Here is a 21,767-nt window from a genome sequence, read left to right on the forward strand (position 1 = left end):
TTTCACGCACGGAGAGGGTTGGACAGAGAGAGATGGAGACAGCTGGTAACTCTTAGCAAAGCGAAGGAGAAGCCTTGGTGGAGGTTCTCGCTAAAACGGAGAGCCTTCTCGGAGAGGGGGTGCGGATGGTTACAAAGAGGCGCCGAGGACCACTGCTGGGAGAGCTTGCTGAGAGGGGTGAGGAGCACTAGGTAGGGAGAGGCAGCATGCAAACTCAGGACGGTCTGCTCATCCGCTTACAGTATATAAAGACATAAGGAGATGGCACGTGGCCACGCCGGCAGCAGCCCTCGGCCAATCCCGAGGCGTTCCATCCCTGCTCTGCTCCTGAGGGCACCCCCTCCTCCGCGGTTTGGAGTACCTGCTTACCAACAGCTTTTTCCCTCCTCCTTTTTTTTTTTTTCTTTTCTAACATCATGGGTTTTTTGTGCTTGGTGCTTTTTTTTTTTGTAACCTCCTCAACTCCAAGCGGGTCACATGGAGCCCGTGCCCTTAAACTGGTTAAAGGGTAGTTGTCAGAACATCAAAATGAGTGGCTCACACTCGAACTTCAAGCAATGCTCTAAAAATAACCTTTATGAGTGTATTTAATTAAGACTTGGAGAGTTGTTTGCCTGCACTCTTTAACTCTTTTACTCGCACAAGTGCTTATAATCCAATTTTGGCATTTCTCCTAGGTTAGGAGTGATGCAACAAAACTTTCTATTTCACCGTTGATGACTTGTTAATTAGAAGCTTTCTTTTTTTATGCACGGAGGGAAAAAAAGGTCTCTGTGAAAGGCATGCTCGGAGGTTAAATGGCGTCATCGCTGCTTCAAGTTGCACGGGTTTGTGATTTTTATTTTGTTTAATGTTCAGTTCACCATGGCTCCGTCATTTGGTGGTTCGTTTAGAGGGATAGCCGTTACGAATCCTAAAGTGAAGATCGTAAAAGTTGCCTGACAATTGACTTGGCATGCTACATGACTTAGAGAGGTGTAGTATAATCACTGACAAAGCCCACTGCAGTGCTCTTTTAAGCGACTGTACCTTTCAGAAAGATGCACCGATGGGGATTTGAACTCTAACTGGGCATGAGAAGTTGAAAGAATGTTAGCAATCATCTCCCTCCCACACATTTCTGTACTACTAACCACAGGCTTTCCTCGGGGAGGAACGCAATTGAGCGGCAAGTGAGCACGGGCAAATGCATGAAAAGCGTGAGTAGATAGTATTTATTTGCTTTAGGCTGGAGGCTGGCATGGCTCTTCAAACAGGCAATCAGACACACTGATTGCCATGTAATGCAAAAAGTTAATTCAGAACAGAAGACGGGCATGTGAACCTAAAGACTGAAATGCAATAGCAATTATAAACGGATCAGGCTGTGATTATCACCAGCTAACTCGTTTCTCAGTACAGTCACACATCGTTGTTCAGTTCCCACACTGCCCGGTGGCCAGTCCATCAGTGGAGCTGTTTCACCTTGACCAGCGGGGGTGAGGTCGTAAATAAGCTGTCAGGCCGAGAAGCAAAGGGGGGAGGAGGTCCTGCCAATGGGCACGAGGCAGTGCGGAGCATAGGGCCACAGAAGGGACAATGAGGGGAGGGTGGGGCTTGGCACCAGCATCCACCAGTCATGCCATTCCGATCCCAGGACACTCCACTGTGCAAAGCACTGTTCCAACACTGTAATTTGGACTAAAAATATTGGACTTTCTTTCTCCTTCCTCTTTTCTAAATACCGTGGCTACTTTCTTTCTCCAATCCTGTGGCTCACCAGAATGGTCTTCTACCCCTATCAAAGCATTCGTGCCCTGGACCTTCCGTGGCATCGTGCCAACATTGTTTGAAAGTGTGATCATCTGGACTCTCTTGAGGGACTCACGGGAAAGGGTCTGTCAAAATGACCCCCAAGAGGTTGTTTTGGATCAGGGCTGGCTAAAGAAAAAGGCCATATAGGCGGTGGCCTAGGGCGCGTCATCTTCTGGGTCAAAGGGAAACAAGTCTCATTGGCGACAGTTCTGGTGTTGAGTGTAATTTTTTCCCATGATACAAGCAGTTTGGCCACCGACATCCAGTTTGTAATGTATTTAAAGTATTCATTATGATTGCAACAGCTTTCATCAGTGTGCCATTGGCTCATTGGCGATAGATAGAGATGGATACATTAACTAAATTCACGCGACATCCCTATGTTAACAAAATGAGCAACATGAGCAGGATTTGAACCTGCGTCTCTACAGCTGATAGCAAACAGCTTTCCCAACCATGGCACCAGTACAGCATGAATGATATGCTCCTAAGTTATATTTGACATTCAATTAATTTGACTTTTTCAAATTTTAAAGAGAATTACTCAATTAAGATGCAACCATTCACTTGAAATAAATGTAGAACAATAAGAGGATAATTTATTTTTATTCTATTTTAAATAAACGCTGCAGCATATCTAAAGCCTATTCTTTTAATCTGCTGTTCTGTGACACTGCAGTTAAGGGTGATTTATTTTGCTCTCTTCCAAATTTACATCCCGGCTTTGCCACAGCTGAACTAAGATTGGTAGATTTAGACTGAAGTAGATAGTAGTATTGTGGTTGAGTAAAAACAATGAACAGTCGAATGGACTTGGTCAAACAGACATACAATAAACGATGTCTAATATTATAAATTATCTTTACATTTTAAACCATACATTACCATTTGTCTCTCCCCATATGCTGCATTCCACATACATGTAGAGGTATGTGTGTGTGTGTGTGTGTGTGCTATCTAACGTGTAGTATGTTTGTGTTTGTGTTACTAACGTACAGTTTGTGTGTGTGTGTGTGTGTGCTATCTAACGTGTAGTATGTTTGTGTTTGTGTTACTAACGTACAGTTTGTGTGTGTGTGTGTGTGTGTGTGTGCTATCTAACGTGTAGTATGTTTGTGTTTGTGTTACTAACGTACAGTTTGTGTGTGTGTGTGTGTGTGTGTGTGTGCTATCTAACGTGTAGTATGTTTGTGTTTGTGTTACTAACGTACAGTTTGTGTGTGTGTGTGTGTGTGTGTGTGTGTGTGTGTGTGCTATCTAACGTGTAGTATGTTTGTGTTTGTGTTACTAACGTACAGTTTGTGTGTGTGTGTGTGTGTGTGTGTGCTATCTAACGTGTAGTATGTTTGTGTTTGTGTTGCTAACGTACAGTTGTGTGTGTGTGTGTGTGTGTGTGTGTGTGTGTGTGTGTGTGTGTGTGTGTGTGTGTGTGTGTGTGTGTGTGTGCTATCTAACGTGTAGTATGTTTGTGTTTGTGTTACTAACGTACAGTTTGTGTGTGTGTGTGTGTGTGTGCTATCTAACGTGTAGTATGTTTGTGTTTGTGTTGCTAACGTACAGTTTGTGTGTGTGTGTGTGTGTGTGTGTGTGTGTGTGTGTGTGTGTGTGTGTGTGTGTGTGTGTGTGTGTGTGTGTGTGTGTGCTATCTAACGTGTTGTATGTTTGTGTTTGTGTTACTAACATACAGTTTGTGTGTGTGTGTGTGTGTGTGTGTGTGTGTGTGTGTTACTTACATGCAGTATGTGTGTGGGGGGGGCACCAGAATATGGTGAAATTTGTAGAAAGAATGTTGATTACATTTTTGAGGCAATCATTTAATGTTTTGGTCTGAGAGAGGGTTAGGCTTCCCTGACACCTATAGGATAACGCTAGGATAACGCTCACAAAATGTGTGTAGTGGATACCTTTGCCATGTATTGCCATTTAATTCAAGTCTATTTTCTAAGTAATCTGGAATACTGAATACTTTTTTGTATTATAAATTGTATCATTGAGTGGATCCTAGATTTGATGTATGAGTAAGCATGTTCGTGTTTGGTGGTCCTGTATATTATGACACAGCGTGTCACAAACATCATTTCCCAAGAGGCGGTATCATGTGTATCATTTTGGTGTTTTGTAAAAGCAAGCAGAATGCGGCTACGCATGAAACGGGACCCCAGCTTTGTAATCTAAACAGTGCAATCTATTATTAATACGCTGCAACGGTACCCTCAGGAACCCCATGTTTGTGGGTGTCCTGCCCTGAAAAGTCCATTGAAGAGACCCAAACCTTGTCATTACAATGCCAATGATAATGACAGCTTGGAAAACTTAAGGAGTTATTTCAGTTTTCTCTTCTTGCTGTCACAGCAATTACCTTTAAATTTAGTCTTCAAACTCTGCGCGTGCCAGCGCAGCCTGCGTCTATATGATGTCTTTACAGTACCCTCACCCTGACATTTGGAGATCTCCTCCAGTAAGCTCTCCGCTTCCTCCTGTAAACTGTACGAAATGACACAGGACACGGAGGAAATTATGACCTACGGCTTACTCAACATTGTTTATTTTGGATGTGCAGCTTGTACATTTAAAAATGTTTTTTGATTTGAACAGCTGTTATAAAGAGGTGAGGAGAAGAGATAAGGAATGGGCGAGGCCTGGGTCCTACAAAAGGGGATATAGTAATTGAGCAGCTCACACAAAACTGCTGACAAGAAAGATGCCATATCATGGGAGATCACGTGCAAACACATCTTGTTTGATAGAGCCAAACAAGTAAAAAACATAATTACACAGTAGAGTCTGCCGTCAGTATCCACAGCGCCAAGTGTATATATTTCCATGTTGTAGCGGCGTGGTTCATTATCTCACAGTATAACATTCACACATGTTGTTTCATATAATTTGGATTTACAGAAGGAAGACAGAAGTGGCTGTAAGTAGCATGACTATTGCTTTATTTTACTTCATATTTAGTACTACTACTAATAGGAGGCCTATCACTATAACTACTGCTACTACTATCACTATAACTACTGCTACTACTACTACTACTGCTACTACTTCTACTACCATAGCGACTGGATAAACTTAGGACAGCAGGGGCCGTCTGCATCAGTAAGTGACACCAGCAAGGTTGTTGTATTGTCAGTGTTTCTATGGCAACACCATTCAAAACAAAATGCAGCCCTACACGAGCAGGCGGTGCTGATGCGGGGTCAACCTCAAAGTGGGTAACCAGCTTAATCATTTCTTATTGTGGGTCGTCAACCGTTAACCGCAGCGATGCCAAATAAAAAGGGGAATAAAGGAAAAGGCAAGTGAGTATAACAGTTAAGATAAAAGTATGTACTTAGGTATAGGCCAATGACTGAGTGAGATGTTATGCAAGTTACATCTTGAATCATCCTGAAGTGGTTTATTTCGCGCTGATGACCGGTGATGACCGGCTCTCAGCACGTTATTACTCGGCTCTCTTCTAAATGAATCAATCATTTGGCACAACATAGAGGCCTATAGATTTTTTTTTTTTTCAGAATCATATATTTTTAAAATTATGATTCCGCCCAAAAAAGAGAATCAGTTAGATTCTACAGTGTCCACAGCAACCATCTGCTATTCATAGCAGACTATACAGTGGCATGCGCTAATTGACCAATCAGAATCGAGTATTCAACACAGCCGTGTGATCCTATTTGAAAATGAACGCGCACAATGTCCCTCAGCGACGCGAAGGAAGGCAAACAAGAGCCCAAGGCCGACAAAGAGTCGGATGCGGAGAGGGCGAAGGCCAACGCTGCCCTGTGGAGGCTGAGGTTGGACGTCGCAGAACAGTCGCTCGATGAGTACCGCGCCTCCACGGGCACGCTGGCCGCGGCCAACCAGGCCCTCACCAACCAAGTGTACCGCTCAGAGAAGGACATGATAGACATCATGGCCCACCTGAAGAGAAAAGACGCCGAGACAGACGCAAAGGTTGTAGCTTTAGAGTCGTTTTTTCTTTCAAAGTAGGATAAAAAAGATAAAAAGTTTTGGTTTAACTGTCCACTAATTGCGCCTTTGGTCGATTTCACAGATAGCGAGTTTGGAGGAGCAACTCAAAAGTGAAAATGCGCATGCGCGTGAAGAACGGGAGAATCTGGTGGGTCTACTGTATGTTGAGACATGATGAGAACTGTAACGTTATATAAACTAGAAACAGCATTAAGAACGAACAGCATGCATACCTGAGTCTGAGTCAATAGGAAAGCGTCTTAAATGCCACCTGCCCGCTGAGACTCAATGTTATCCCTGATGCTTTCACAGCATCAAAATTGCATTTAAAACTAAAGCATCTCTGAAATGTAGTTCGTTTTAACAGTTGTGGTCCATGTAATAATGTATACATATATTATGCAAGACAAGAACCATCATCCATGCGCCATGCAGTCATAAACAAGGAAATCAATCCTTGTATTTTAGATCAATGGTCAGATTTTTAAAAAAATCTTCCCCACTGACACAACAACCTTTTTAAGATGATTGGCCTTTAAGTCAAATTCTAAGATATATTTAGCTTAAACTAAACAAATAGCGGTCTGGCTATGATATCAAAACTATGGCCTAGCTGTTTTCCATCATCTCTTATTTCATGCTGGTGAAATATAGTGATTCAGAATCCGTTTGAATCATTCAACCATGGAACAAAACAGACCCGGAGACCCGATCTGCACCAGCTCAAAGCATCTCTATTTTAGACATGCAGGGAGCTGTCACATACGCTTGTGTTGAAATAAAAACCCCTTGTGGTCCGCTTTAAAGACGCAACATCAAAGTATTCCCTTTCTGCTCCATTTCTTATTTTGAGGTGTTAAAATGGTTCACTTCACCCATGAACTAAGCTAATGTGAACTTCAAAAGCTCTCAGAGAACGGGAGGGCTCTGGGTTCCGTCTACTTGAATGAGACCTCACAGCAATGTGGCGAGAGGAGTCCCAATTAGTCAAATGATGGCATCATACTTTGCGTTACGCAAGAGACTTTAGCGCAGCACCGGGCCCATCTCTCGCTGTTGAAGTGATGGGTATATTTTGGACGGGTGAACGGCGTTTGCAAAGCGTGCAGATACTGCGCACGGAGAGCAGGCCTCCGTACCGTGAAGAGCGCGTTGTACCGAACATACAGAGTTATCTGAAGAATAACAATTGGGCCGAGACTAGCAATCAGATAGTCGATACCCCCTTATTATGTCGTCATCTACATGACTGTGGGTGTGTGTTTTGCTAGTCACTCATGACTTTGGTCTCTTTGTCGCATTTTTCGCCCGGGCTGGTGTGTCCACAGTAGCCGTTCAGGCATTCGGTCGGACTGATGGGGCCTCAGGTCGGGTTGCAGCTGGCCCGGGTCCATGTGAACTTTTAGAACAGATATTCTTCCCAGATGTTACAAGTGGTAGTTCTCTCTTCCTGGAAGCTGTGGCAATCTCTTGGCCGGGTCGTCCGCGCTATCCCTGACCTTTTGGTTTCAGTAACAGAAAGCTGCCCTATATGGTAAATGAAAGAGGCGACGCACGCACACGATGTGTGAACGTGGACATCAACGAGGTTGTAGAATTCATGTCCATTTCTTGAATGTTGTTCAATTATCTTTTCGCCAGGTCGCCGAGCACACTCTTCAAAACGAAGAGCTGGAGCAAAGATTCAGGGAGAGGGCCAAGGACTTTGACACGATCCAGGCGGGGCTGAAGAAGATCGAGGAGTTCCGCAAGACGAAGGCCAAGATGGAGCTGGAGCTGAGACGCGTAAGGACCTACGGCCTGTGGGGCCATACGTCGCTCTGCTATCAGTGGGAGTGTGTTCACCCTGGGATCCCTGTGTGTTCCCCAGATGAGAGAAGGCATGTTGCTCGCTGAGAGAAAACACCTGGAGAACCTGGGCAGAGTGGAGACCAAATTCTACACCCAAAAGGTATCCTCAAAAAGTATCATGCCGATGTGTTGACATTGAAGTTATTGATACTGAATACAGAGCACAGATCATCTGTTTTTTCTGCACTAAGCTGACCGTGGTGTGCGTCTCTCTGCAGATGCGCCTTGAGAAGGAGGCTGAGCAGAGGCTGGCCCACTTGAGTGAGCTAGCCCACGATGAGGCCGTGCTGTGAGTCGGTTCACTGTCCTATCCTGGCTTGAATGAAGGGAATCATTATAGAAATGTGTATTATGTTAGCACACTTTTTGTCATGTTAAAGATACCAAGAGCCCAGAGAAAACAAGCCCATCCTGGAGAATTCTGTGTGTCCAGTCAGTGTATGCAGAGATCCTCGTGTTTATTGGTTTTAAGGAAACCATACTACATCTCTTCCGTGTTTTTAGTTATTTATTCCCCCCATGTCCATATAATGTCAACAGTGATCCCGGTGTGGTCTTGCTAATTTTAGCTTCCAGTGGAAGAAACTGACCCTTTGTTGGTCCAAAGAGATGACTTGGTGATCACGGAAACTAAGCAAAATGTAATTAAAAACAAAGTTATATATTATATTATATTATATTATATTATATTATATTATATTATATTATATTATATTATATATAACTCTCATTTGTCTGGATGTTTTTCCAATGTTTACTTATTTTCACTGTCCAACATGGCAGTATAATTTAGGCCTCATGTTATTTATGGTATTTTATTGTCAGACCTGGAAAGTCACATATTAGGAAATGCCATGAACGTGTAAAAAGGGAAATCGGGGTGGTATGGTGTAGCTGGGACCGAATAAGCAGTTCACCCAGCGATTTTAAAACATTAATTTCTCCCAGATGATCTGATCTTAACTCACATTCTAACCAGTGACGGTGGGTCAATAGAGGGCGCTAGGGCGCCGCCCCTCCGTGAAATATTCACTTGAATATATCTGCCAACTATTAATCAACTATTATCAATACGAAATAAATCAACAAAAATACACAGCGTTTATCCTCGTTTAATTGTGTGATTATTAACTGCCAGCAACCATTTAAATGCGTCTGAACGTCAATGATTTTGGTTAGGCTAGTAATTGGTCATTCAAAATAAAGCCCTCCTCCAAGTCAGGGGCGCCGGCCACGTTCAAGTCAATGTAAGCTCGCTAATCTTTTGCTGTCTATCAAGCAGAGACAGCTTTTCATTGGCGCAAGAAAATTCGCCCTCGGGTCGCACCTGTGTGCGCCCCAGGCCAATGGAATCGCTTATCTTTTGTTATCACCACATGATTGGACAATTCAGCGAATCAATCAAATAGGCCACCTCCCTCAGCAGTATTCGCGCAACACAACTACATGTAGAGAAGAGATAGATCGCTAACTAGCAGAGAGTTGTAAGCACTTTCTACCCTTTTCAGTGGAGGAGTTGGATTCCCCAAGCAATGTTATACTTAAAAGGAGCAAGTAAGTTACATATTAATTCAGTCTTTCGGCCTGTGGCATATAAACACGAACGAGCTCCCTACCGATGTCAGGACCTCAGAGTCGCTCACCAACTTCCGCAAAAGACTCAAAACTCACCTGTTCAGAGTTCATCTCGACTCTGCATAGAAACCAATGCACAGCCACCATTGAATGTTGTACGTCCTGGCACTTGTACATTGCACTTATTCAAGGTACTTAATTGTGTAGCATCTACAGTAGCTGCTATCGCTGCTTTACACGGGGAATGGGTTAGCCTAGCGATTGTAATACTTGCACTTGGTTCTATGAACGTCTTTACTGTACCGACAGCGATATATTGTTTAACTTCTTATGACAAATGCACTTATTGTAACAAATGCACTTTTTGTAAGTCGCTTTGGATAAAAGCGTCTGCTAAATGCCCTAAATGTAAATGTAAAATGTAAACAAAATGAAGAAACTCCCATATTTCTAACTGCATTTGAAATAGACATTGAGACTCACAAAAAATGAACACTATAGGACAGTGATCATGATTTGTCTCAATATCAGAATAACAACAATGGGTCAAATAGAAATGGCTGGTGGAATGGCCATAAAGTAGGTCTGTATGTGCAGTGTAAGCTTGTCCAGGCCCTGCAAGTCAGGATGTAGGCTATGAATCTGAATGAATAATAGGTAATAGGTAGTGGCCATCCCCAAAATGCACCAGAATACAGGAAATCAAATCTATTAAATTCCATTTTTTTTATGGGGGGGACCCCAGACCCCCGACCCCCTGTCTATTACTGTGCCCCACCAACATTTTTGATCACAAGCCGCCACTGATCCTAACACAACTCCGCAGGAAGCTGGACGAAGCCTCCCGCTCGGTGTTCAAGGAGAACGTCCGTCTGAATGAGGCCTTGAACTACCACATCAAGGAGGTGGAGGACCTGAGGAAAAAGGCTGCCACCTCCCAGGCCACCATGCTCAGGGACAAGGTACGACGTGAACGTCGGGTAGACAGATTAAAACGGTGTGATTACGGGATGGACAGAGACCGATCAAGTCTGAAAAATCCTTTTTGTTTATTTTTTGGGATTATTGCTTGTCAGACTTTTTCTGGTAATATTTCCCCCCGATTGTTTACTTGTGCTGACGGCGTGTGTTCTGCTTGTGGTCCCCCCCACCTCCTCTCACGTTTGCCAGCCCTCTCAGCGGTTGGTGGTCATGGTGAGTTTCCACTGGCATTTGGACTCCAATTTAGTGGCAGTACCCCCCCCCCCCCCCCCCGGCGCTGATTCCCGACGCAAACAAACATTGACCACCTTAATCCCTCCCCTGATAATGACAGTGAACACAGGAAGGATTTATGACAAACCCCGGTAGTCTGAACCCTTTTCTGTCCACTCAGAGGTTCCCTGAACACCATAATCTGATAATCCGCTGGGTTCTTCCTGGCCGTAGCCAGCGCTGAGGTCAGCGTGGGCCGCAGGTCGTTATTTCCAACCAAAGAAAAATAAGTCATAAAAAAATAGGAAATCGACAAATTGGTGACAATCTACATGTTAGCCCGAGCTGCGTGCACGGTGTGTGTGTGTGTGTGTGTGTGGTGCGGTGCGGTGCCTTACCTGATATCTCAAAATGTGCAAAAAAATCAACTTTTACGCTAGAATACAAACTATGTTCCAGACCAGAATCCCCCCGGACCGTCCCACATGGTTGCCAAGTCCCGATGGTTTGTGATTCATCTTATTTCAAGACAGCCAGGTAGTAACCGTGACCGGATGTGGAGTTCACGTGTCGCGTATCTGACATCCATAATGCATGAAACGGTTGAAATTGTACCTTACTAATTTCTAAACCCTGGCTATAGCGGCGGCTTGGTCCATGACGCAGGAGCATTATGACGAGGAGCACCCGTGTCAAAATAGATCCGATGACCCTCAGACCCGTCCGTCCGTGAACCCTCTAGACCCTGATCTCTCGCACCTTCTCCCCCCCCCCCCCCCCCCCCCCAGTATACCGATGTGCGGATGACCCAGACGAATGCAGCCCAGATGAAGGCCTACAGGAAGGAGATCGCCGACCTCCGGGCCAAGCTGGACTACTCGGAGAAGGCCCAGGCGCTGCTGGTGGGGCAGCTGGTGCAGGAGAGGAGGCTCCGCGAGGATGACAGCCGGGCCCGGTCGGAGGACCTGCACAGGTTCCAGAAGTTGTTGTCCAAGCGGGGCAGGGAGACGGCCCGAGGCAAGCGGCAGGTCGCCGAGACGGAGCTGCAGCGCTTTTTCCATGCCGCGCTGTCTCAGGTGAGGCAGGAGATCCAGGCCAGCAGGCTGGTGTACATGAAGCAGGCGTCAACGGCCTACCAGGGCAGCCTGAGGGAAGCCCTGGCGGGTAGGAAGCAGTACCCCCTCGTCCGCACCTTCAACAAGAACCCCAACAGTACCAACTCGGTCTACGCGGACATGGAAGAGGCTCAGAAGTGGTATGGCCGTGCTCCTGCAGCGACCTCGTGACCTGTCCGTCTGATTTCACTTTATTGGCTCAATAGTGTGCGCTGCAGTCTGCCTCAGACATGTTTTAATAGACAACCAAACACTGGTGACACCTTGCTTGAGACAGTATAAAACGTCTGTGTGGCTGTGAATCTAGGTTGATAGAGTTGACCTAAAAAGATCGTGTTTCATTAGTAATTCCAGTCAAATTGTTCATGATATTTTCTCCCCTGGATCTAAGGACTGAGACGCAGGGACAGAACGACCAAGTGGACATCAGAGACCTCACTTGGGAGCAAAAGGAGAAAGTGCTGATGCTGCTCTTTGCGAGGATGAACGGACCAAAAACGAGGTAAACTCCCCATGACTCTCTCTCTCTCTCTAACCCTGTCCCACAGAGATGTGTGAGTTAACAACTAGCATAGTGAGACACGGCGGTCACCTAAAGCGACCTCTCTCCCTGGTTCCAGTGTCCTGCTGAGATAATAGCATCAGCTCCTCGTGGCTGAATGCTCAGCCACGAGTGTCTGCTGGGACGGGGAGCCGGTGACAGCATGCAGCGTGTCTGAAACTCTGCGACTCGGCGACCCCTCCCTGGTTTTAATGTTTGCAACAGATATTTTTCTCAGAAGAAGAGGATACCATAAAACATAAGTTTGGCCTCGACCAATTTTCTTTTCCGTACGGCCGCCTAAAAAGAATTAAGACAGAGTCTGGGCACAATGGTAAAAATAGGGCCGGCCACAGAGTCGTGTACTTGGAAACAAACATCTGGTCATGTCGATTTAGGCCTGTGCCCGTTTGGCCCATTTATTCAGTTCTTTGAGCCCTTGTGGTCCAGGGAGAGCAGCTGGTAACGTGATTTTCCCAGAGACGGTGTGCGGGAGATGTTAACGTATGGGCGTGCGGTGGGGCCCGCGAGATGTCCATGCATGTTGGCAGTGGTCTGGCACCTCGTCCTTTGATTGCGGGATCCGTTTACGGGATCCCGGGTCCGGTCGCCCCAGAGTAACCCTGGGGCTGAGAGTGGACCGATTGCACTGCCAAGACACGCGTACAGTAGGGCTTCTAAGCCTCCACGCAGCTCATCTCTGCTTGACCCTGTTGTTTCAGGAAGCAATGCCGGAAGGAGGCTCTGACCACGTCCATGGAGCAGAGCGGGACGGACAGCGCCGACGCCTTGGGGTGAGGCACCGGAGGAATGCGTGAGAGTTCGACTCTTGTTTTCGGTCGCTTGTAATTACAAAGCGCCGCGCTGATTTTTACCGGTACCGCCTCGCGTGTTTGGCCTGCGAGGATTCTCAGACGTTACTAAACGGTGACTGTCCTTCTCGCAGGATGACCAAGGCGGATTCCCAGAGGACCTTCATGACCCTGATGCCCGAGAACAGCCTCCCTGACATCCACAAGTGACCCAGGTCTTGGCCTGGCTGTCCCCCCCCCCCTCCTCCCTGCACACACACTACTGCCCACTGCTGCTGGGTGGATGGGAATAAAGAATACCCTAAGCATTAGGACAGGGATGTTTATTTTCCCAAACAAACATTGGTCAACTTTTTTTTTTTATGAAATCCACTTCTATCCACCTTTGTTCATTCACTTTAGGCATGGTTTTCATTCTGATTCCGATGTTATTTGTATATTTTGTAGACAAGACAGGGAACACGCATACGACAATCAGTAGAAAATCTTCACAGAAGGGAAATAATTCTAAATATATTAAGTTTTTTCTGAATTTCATCATTAAGGGGAATTGCTTTAATATCGTGTCAACATTGTTGACGTTCTTATATCGTGTGAGATATGGGAATTATTAGTAATTTTCACATTTGAATTCACAAGACACCAGACAGGTTCGCTGCTAGCCATTTATCGCCCCATGGTTGGCATGGTAACTGCAGGACTCTTTAGTGTGGCGTCTTCAGCCTTCCACTGCGAGGTGACGGTCTTGATTTGTGTGTAGAATTGAATTCCCTGTGAAGGAGAAAGTGGAGCATTTCAATCCTTTACAGCTGCAACTTTGGATTTCTTATTTTTATTTTCCTCCTTATATGAACATATAGCATGTGAGGTAGCCTATAAATTATATTGTGTATTAAGCCTTCAATACCTCTGCTTACATCAGGATACTATATACCAATCTACCAGCCATCATAAAAGACTACACTAAATGTGTAGTCATTAAAAAGGGACTTCTCGGAACAGGCACTCACTTGTTTTCCATAGAAGTTAGTGTCCCCTCGGAAAGATCCTCTTGACCCAGTGAACGAAAACATTGGCAGCGGAACCGGGATGGGAACGTTCACTCCAACCTGCAGCACACAGTCGAACAATCCCCATGGAGCTGGTTTACCACACAGCACATCAACACACGTGTTTATTACAGGTAAGAAGAGACGCGCAGTCATCCCTGCTTATTAAAACCCAAAACAAAAACATGACACCACTGAGCTAACTTTAAATAATTGTGGTTTGAATCTGTACCTCAGAGCGCTTCCTAAGCCCTCATTTATGAAAGCAGAAACTATAAAAACAACGTTTGTTTTGTTTTTCTGACTGCTGGAAACTGCTGTGACCGAAAGAATGTTTTAAGAAACCACGGCGATCATGAGGACACTGGGCAGGAAGGGCTCTCCTGGCCAGCATCATGACAGGGGAGGATGGGGGGCCAGGATCGAGTCAGGGAACAGAAACGGCCGGACACAGAAGAGGATCTGTCTGTTGACTGGAGGTTTTTCGAGGAGAGAGCAGCATTCCCCGACATGTGAACAGCAAACACAGCGAAGAACATGGACCCACAGCCAAACAAACACGGGGGAAAGTGTCCATATTTACGCTTGAATCTTCAACAACCAAAACAAACTCAGAGGATTCCCTGTTTTGTGATATTAATACAAGACATTTTCTTTTTCCCCCATGAAGACATCTTTCCATTTCTCCCGTGTTTTGGTTTGAAAACCACATATTTGCTCACGCTATTTGCAGCCTCAATGGGGAGGGGGTGGTTAGAGGCAGGGGGTGCCCGTGTGTATATTTTCATTCTGCAAACATTGCTATACTGGCTGGGGAACATAATAATGCCATTATCATAATGTGTGTGTGTATGTTTTCAAACTCAAGTGTGATGTAATTTGCGTTTGACAGATGCTGCATAGACATGACAGGCGTCTGTGAATGTCTCCTTTCTCCTCGGGAGCACACACACACACACACGAACACAGCTAGAGATGCTCACCTGGCCCACGTCCACCTCGTGAGTGTATTTGCGCGCCGTAGCGCCGTTGGTGGTGAAGATGGCGGTGCCGTTGCCGTAGGGGTTGTTGTTCACCATGCTGATGGCGTCGTCCAGGGTCTCCACCTCCAGCACGACCAGCACAGGCCCGAAGATCTCCTCTGTGTAGCACTTCATCTGGGGCTGCGAGGGCAGGGCGGATGACAACACGCTTAAAACACACACACAGGCTTTGGGGTTCTTCGTGCCATGTTATTGCACTGGCACGCATAGTGTTATGTATTTTCGTGCCGGAGCGTGTGCACCAAGCCCATGCGTACCGTGACATTGCCGATGATTGTAGGTCCCACAAAGTTGCCGTTCTCGTAACCCTTGACGTGGACTTTCCTGCCGTCCAGCAGCAAAGAGGCGCCCTCGTCCAGGCCGCTCTGGATCAGACCGTTCACCCTCTCCTTGGCCTGGGGTGAGATCAGCGGCCCCACGTCTGCACCGGGCTGGTCTCCTGAAGGGGCCCCGGAAACACACCCAGGTAACAAGGTAACTGACACCGTTGCGGCGGCCGATCGAGCATGCACTTAGAGAGAGAGAGCCGGCAGACAAGTACTCATTTAGTGGAGGGTTCCTCGCGTATTTAAGGGTCTGCTGCAGCCGCAGAATCTCTGCTCTCACAGATTCTGGTAAATGGGGAGGCCGTCTGTCGTTTCTCGCCACAGAAGGATTCCACAACTTCCTTTCTCAAAAGGAATCGATGCGCCCGTCCCCCTTTCTGCCCCCCCAGGCCGCAGATCTGCCCACCAATTTGCAGCATGGCCGCTTAGACGAGCCCAGCGTGGCCGGGGGCAAATGTTAGGCTCTGGCAGAGCGAGAGACTGAGCTCTGTGGTCGGGGGGGGGGGGGGGGGGGGGGGGGGGGTGGCGGCGGGGGGGGGTGGCGGCGGCGTGTGTGGCCCCAAGGAGGGACGTACACTGAAGCCTGTTGAGTGCCTGAAGGGGGAGGCACAGGGTGGGGTAGGGAGAGAGGAGGGTGAGGGGAAGGGCACCTGCGTTGACGCGCAGCGCCTTGGATCGCTCCACCAGCTCCGGCAGCCAGCTCCGCGCCTCGCCCACCAAAATGGCGGTGGAGAGGGCCATGCAGCGCTGCCCGGCCGCCCCGAAGGCGGCGCCCACAAGCTGATTGAGGGTGTTCTCCTTGTTGGCGTCGGGCATCACAACGCCATGATTCTTGGCTCCCTAGCGTACACACAAGATGCGGTCAGCCTTTCACCAGTTCTGCTTTGACATGAATGAACTCATCAGTGCCATTACCAGGAATAACGCCATATGGTTTACTGAAATGTTTGTGCGTGACAATTGTAGGGTTATATTAATAAGACAGAAGTGTTGAGAGACAACTGTATAAAAAACATTAAAACCATAAGGCGGTGTCCTTGTTTATACTGTTGTAAGGGCAAATCAAGCGTATTTACTAGTCAACACTGCCACCTTCTGGTCACGTCTGACTTAACATGTGCGATGAAGTTTAGCTGGAACTCGACCACTTACCATGTTAGACTGAACCCTCTTTCCATTTCTTGATCCTCTTTCATAGATGTATTCTCCTGCTTGGTTTGAGCCCACAAAGCTGATTGCCTTGATGGCAGGATCATCACAAATGAAGTTTACAGCTACAAAATGGAGACAAAAAGGATAGGAACATCAGATGACCAAACTTTTACACTGTTCAAAATGTATTGATAATACATTGTAACTATCAATTCATACAATAACCCACTTAAATTGCACATTTTAAATGTGGTAGCCCTAAAAATGCAGTTCATAATTTAATGATTTCCTGTTTTGTGCACAGTGCTGGTAGAAAAAAAGAACATAAAAATATAATTGTGATCATCCAGTCAACTCAACTCTCTGTTGGACCAATCTATGACAGGCCCCGACTGACCCCCACAGACCCCCGCCCCGTCCCCCGGGCGGTCTCACCATCGTGCTGGCCGTGGATGATGTTCAGTGTGCCGTCGGGGGCGCCGGCGTCCTGCAGCAGCTTGGCGAGGAGCATGGCGCAGCCGGGCACGCGCTCCGAAGGCTTAAGCAGGTAGGTGTTGCCGCACACCAGCCCCACCGGGAACATCCACAGCGGGATCATGGCGGGGAAGTTGAAGGGGGCGATGCCGGCACACACGCCGATGGGCAGGCGGTACGTGTACGTGTCCATGTCCTTGGTGAGCGAGGGCAGCGTCTCGCCCAGCATCAGGGAGGTGATGCTGCATGTGTGCTCCACCACCTCTGTGAGGGAGGGAGGAGGGGGGGACATCAGATACATGGTGGGGGGCTGATCGAATCAGACACACTAGACGGGTGGTGGTGAATCAATGGGAACTTCTTGGAACGGGAGTACAAAATCAAAGTGTGACCGAGAGAAACAGCACAGCTCTTTGTTTACTGAATAATTCCAAATGAACTCGAGGGAGTTTTGAGACCAAAAAATGGGTATAGCCAAGAGCGGATTTGTTGAAACATGTCTTGGGTGCGTACCGCAATGTGTCCAGAAAAGAAAACTAAAACTAGAAAACTTGTGGCCAAAGCAGCCAACCCAGAAGACAAAGTGTACTGATTAACCCACTGCAAGTTACAGGCCCAATGTGTGTCAAAAGATGGCTCTATGTTGACCTTTGCATCAAGCCGATGCATGGGTTTGTGTGTGTTAAAACTTACGCAATCCTCTGAACACATCGCCCTCTGCATCAGCCAGGGTCTTTCCCTGTTCCAAGGTTATCGACTTGGCCAGCTCTTTCTGCAAAGTAAAGACATCATCAGTCAACATTCAGCTCTCCTCACACCCTTAACTATTGTCACCTAAGAGGACGATATAATACGATTTAAATAGCTGACCAAGTCACTATTTTTTTAAAGAGTCCACCACATGAACTTCCACCATAATAACCCTTCACTTACAATATTGTCCTTGATAAGCTGCTGATAGCGCAGAAAGACCTGCTGCCGCGCCAAGATGGAGGTCTCCGACCAGGGGCGGAAGGCCCTGGAGCAGGATTCCACCGCGGCCAGCATCTCCTCCTGGGTTGCTTTGGGGACGCGGGAAATCACCTCGTTGGTCGCCTGCCGCACGGAGAGACAATAATGACTCAGTGGGCTGAACTCCTGGAACCCCACGACCAAAGTATAGAGGCTTGGGGGGGGGGGGGGGGGGGGGGGGGTATTGTTCTAGAAAATAGCTGTGAGGTTTATTCCTGTCGAACCATGAGAACGTTGTGATAGCTGAGCTGAACTATCTTTTGGAAGGTCGTTAAAAGGTCAGGAATGTAAAATACAGTTGTGAGATTTGAAAAAAAAAACAGCCTTCAGTAAGGGGGAATAATTGACATCATTGCATGATAGGTGAGTTCTCGGTTATTCATTATCCTTCTCATGAACAGCAGACAATTGGTGAATTATGCAACCAGAATATCAACTAACTAGTGTACCAATAACTTTGTGCCCAGATCATACATACAGGATTGTGAATATCGAGCCATTCTGACGTTGTGGATTCTACAAATTTCCCATCAATGAACAGCTTGGTGGTGGGCTGGTAAGAGAGCAGATATCAAGTCACACCGTGTCTCTGAATACAAACAATGATGTTATTAATGTACAGTTAAAGCAGCTCTACTGCACTTGGAAGGAGCTGATTTTATGGATGTCATTAAAAACTGTTAACTCACCACTGAAGAGTAGTAGCACTGATGGGCAACTCCGAGGGGAACCTGTTCAAGGTCAGGAAAACATTCTTAACCTTTCAAGTATCCAAACGTAGCTTAACAGTTCAGTTTATGCACAGACTACTTGTCCATGTGTTGTACACCTGTTGGACTTTGTTGGTAAGCCATTAATAAGCCTGCCAGGCACACTTAAGTGTAGGGGAAAAAGTCAAGTCTGGAGATTCACCCCAGGAGCTGGCCGTTGTTAGCCAGGGCATTTTATGACATATGAACACATATCAATCAAAGGACTGTAGCAAGGCCTATTGCCTTCAGAGGAGATATCAAAGGGCAGTCCTACGGGTCAGCCACTTAATGACAAACTAATCAAATGAATGAAATGAAAAACTAGTTAAGGATTTCCAGCCGAAAGTCTAAATGTCACAAAGCATAATTACATGCCATAGGAATAAAAGTTACAGCATTGCCTTTGGTTATGCTATGCATTGGTATTATTTGCTCACCCTTTTCTTCAACATTGATCTCATTGCAGTGGCAGCCATGTTGGAAATACTTTTTGTTACTACTAAAATAATTTGACAGACCCCCAGGTGGAACTGTGGTAAACAGGGTTCAACGCACTCCCTGAGACACACGCAGTTCAGTAGTAGGCGGGATCTAAACCATGCTGTGGCCCTTGAGTGGTTTCATGTGAGCACGCCTGTTTACATAGCAGTCTTATTGGGTACATTTCACGCAAACTGTCCAATCTCTAGCCTGCTGGTTTATAATGTCCCGCCTCAATGGGAAAAGATATCTTCTAATTTGACAAGCCTTTTAATCAGTAACTTCGTAGGGCGAATTATATAACCCGCAAAGTTGACACTTGGAAGGCTGAACAACAATGCCAAAATAACGAGGGTTTGTAGTGTGATTTGCAGTTATTATTGATACATTAAGCTAATGCTGATCGCGCAACATTTCGAGGAACAAACCGTTGGACGTGATATGCAAGTGTACTGCTATTATCTCGCATTTTAAAACTTTATCAGGACATTCACAAAGATGCGTCTGTCCATCGGCAGCCTTGCCAAGGTACACAGATAAAGCATGTTGTGAGCTGCAACGCTGCAGCTAAGCTGCAGAGACATGTGGTTCGAAGTAGCTAATGCGAACCACATTGACTCCCGAAGTGCTTGGTAACTGTGCAAAGATGAGGGAGGAGGGTTTTTAGGGAGCGATTCTATTGGCTGCACCAATGATGGGCTGCGCGAAAAAGGTCTGAGCTCCTCTTAAACATATCTTCAATAGTTGTGGAAGAGTTCCCTCTGCGGAAAAATATGGCTACGCATGATAAGGTGAACTGATTATCCAGAAGTAAATGAGGGCAAATGTAGATTTGTTTCACGTGCTTATGTTCTCCTCTGATTACAGCCCATTCTTCACGGTTACTTCAGAAGTTCTTGTTCCTGGAGGGTCCGCATCGGTAAGTTATTATTGGGGGTTGGCCTGCATTGTTTTCTGAGCTCCTCTGCGTTAAGGTAACAGAGTGATTCATAACCTATTTGGTGTCAGCTTTTGCTCTCAAAGGGATTGAATACGAACAGATTCCAGTCAATCTAATCAAAGATGGCGGTCAGCAGGTAATTTAACCATTGCCCATTTAATACGTTCTTTACAACACATTCATGGTTATGAAATGCATGCAGAATAATCTGTTATGCTTTTGGTTTCATTGTATTAAGCTCACAGATCAATACAAGGCACTCAACCCCATGCAACAAGTGCCTGCTGTGGAAATCGATGGAATCACTTTGTCCCAATCAGTGAGCTCTCATACACTTTGTACATTAATAATAAATTTGACTTTAAAAGCGCCTTTCAATGTACTCATGGACACTGTACAAATAAAGTGCCTATAGTCAAAAAAAGCACATACATAGTCAATAGCAGTCCCACACATGATCAGATAACACTGACAATATGGATATAGTACAGTCAGACAGGAACAAAAGAGAGTACAAGTGTAATCCTTCCACTTTACTCATTCATTCCATTCAAATGTCAGCGCTAAAGGTCTTGGTACAACACATGCTGCTTCTACTCCTCAGTTAGCAGTGATCCAGTACATCGATGAGACCAGGCAGGGGCCAAAGCTCCTACCCGCCTGCCCCAAGAAGCGCGCCCAGGTGCGGATGATCTGTGACATCATTGCCTCTGGGATCCAGCCTCTTCAGGTACATCCTGGACCTTCCGTTTTTAATCAGAGAGATGCATCTGTTTTGATGAAGTCACCACAACACCGGTGAAGCACCTGAAATGCACGTTCGTCAATATGAAGTAAACTGCAATCTAGCCATAATTATATTACTCCTTAGCATGAGTTGTGTTGTAACATTGTCATGCTGTTTGATACGCGTGGGTTATCAAACATGCATTTTGTATCTGGATTGGCAAGTTTGCAGTTAAAACTTCTGGATTTTGGTTTTAGAGTTAGGCTAACCTGCAACATAAGTTATCAAGTTATGAAACCCTGCTTCCCCAGAATCTGTATGTGATCCAGAAGATCGGAGCAGACAAGGCGCAGTGGGCACAGCATTTCATCCAGCGAGGTTTCCAAGGTATTCAACGGGACGTTGTACACGGTCACTGGTTGCCCGTCCTGTCTACCACAGTAATTGTATTCCCTGCTTTTATCCCCAGCTTTAGAACCCATCCTTAAAGAAACCGCTGGGACGTACTGCGTAGGAGACGAGGTAAGGACAGCCTTGTATCATCGTGATGGTATCATCTGGGAGGACTCATTGATGTAGTGACCCATGTCCCTCTGCCTGCTCTAGATATCCATGGCAGACATCTGTCTTGTGCCACAAGTCTACAATGCAGAAAGGTTAATACTTTACTTCTAAAACAATTACTTAATATAAATACTGCCTACTGTACTACAAGTGTGATCCTCCTTCTCCTCAGGTTCAAAGTGGACGTTGGCCAGTTCCCAACGATTGACCGACTGAACCAGACATTAGTGGGGGTCGAGGCCTTCGAGTTGAGCCACCCGTCCTGTCAACCCGACACGCCCGCTGACCTGCGTTCTTAGGCTGCAGGGCTCAGCTGCTATTGCATATCTGTAGAATAAAACTATTTCTCAGAATTCCTGTGTCAATACGGTCTTTACAAACAAAAAGTCCAA

At 46.2% G+C, this 21,767-nt stretch overlaps 3 protein-coding genes across 5 annotated transcripts; 2 read left to right on the plus strand and 1 right to left on the minus strand.

Annotated features, from left to right (window-relative positions):
- Positions 1–5,061: 5,061 nt before the first annotated feature.
- bbof1a (basal body orientation factor 1a) lies at positions 5,062–13,067 on the plus strand (the record flags this gene model as incomplete). Its single annotated transcript, XM_079751882.1, has 11 exons — positions 5,062–5,096; positions 5,502–5,751; positions 5,852–5,917; positions 7,411–7,554; positions 7,640–7,720; positions 7,839–7,909; positions 10,022–10,157; positions 11,178–11,644; positions 11,896–12,006; positions 12,768–12,839; positions 12,992–13,067. 11 exons carry the CDS (start codon positions 5,062–5,064, stop codon positions 13,065–13,067), a joined length of 1,509 nt encoding a protein of 502 aa, XP_079608008.1.
- Positions 13,068–13,317: 250 nt separating this feature from the next.
- On the minus strand, positions 13,318–19,758 carry aldh6a1 (aldehyde dehydrogenase 6 family, member A1; the record flags this gene model as incomplete). 2 transcript variants are annotated; one of them, XM_079752325.1, is made up of 12 exons in its annotated part: positions 13,318–13,628; positions 13,868–13,966; positions 14,890–15,069; positions 15,207–15,388; positions 15,926–16,115; positions 16,428–16,549; positions 16,863–17,165; positions 17,595–17,673; positions 17,835–17,996; positions 18,391–18,465; positions 18,602–18,643; positions 19,633–19,758. In XM_079752325.1, the coding sequence occupies 12 exons, from the start codon at positions 19,756–19,758 to the stop codon at positions 13,524–13,526; spliced, it is 1,665 nt and encodes a 554-aa protein (XP_079608451.1). In that variant the 3' UTR covers positions 13,318–13,523. The 2 variants fall into 2 exon arrangements, with proteins under 2 accessions (XP_079608451.1, XP_079608450.1); XM_079752324.1 differs by lacking the exon at positions 19,633–19,758 and adding an exon at positions 19,102–19,193.
- Positions 19,514–21,674, plus strand: gstz1 (glutathione S-transferase zeta 1; the record flags this gene model as incomplete). Of its 2 annotated transcripts, none has more annotated exons than XM_079752326.1 (9): positions 19,514–19,672; positions 20,012–20,063; positions 20,153–20,220; positions 20,323–20,403; positions 20,689–20,814; positions 21,123–21,198; positions 21,281–21,333; positions 21,418–21,467; positions 21,548–21,674. In XM_079752326.1, the coding sequence occupies exons 1-9, from the start codon at positions 19,643–19,645 to the stop codon at positions 21,672–21,674; spliced, it is 663 nt and encodes a 220-aa protein (XP_079608452.1). In that variant the 5' UTR covers positions 19,514–19,642. The 2 variants fall into 2 exon arrangements, with proteins under 2 accessions (XP_079608452.1, XP_079608453.1); XM_079752327.1 differs by lacking the exon at positions 19,514–19,672 and adding an exon at positions 19,709–19,935.
- Between the last annotated feature and the right edge of the window lie 93 nt (positions 21,675–21,767).

Source organism: Pollachius pollachius (genome assembly GCF_949987615.1).
Source record: "Pollachius pollachius genome assembly, chromosome: 15".
Classification (NCBI taxonomy): Eukaryota; Metazoa; Chordata; class Actinopteri; order Gadiformes; family Gadidae; genus Pollachius; species Pollachius pollachius.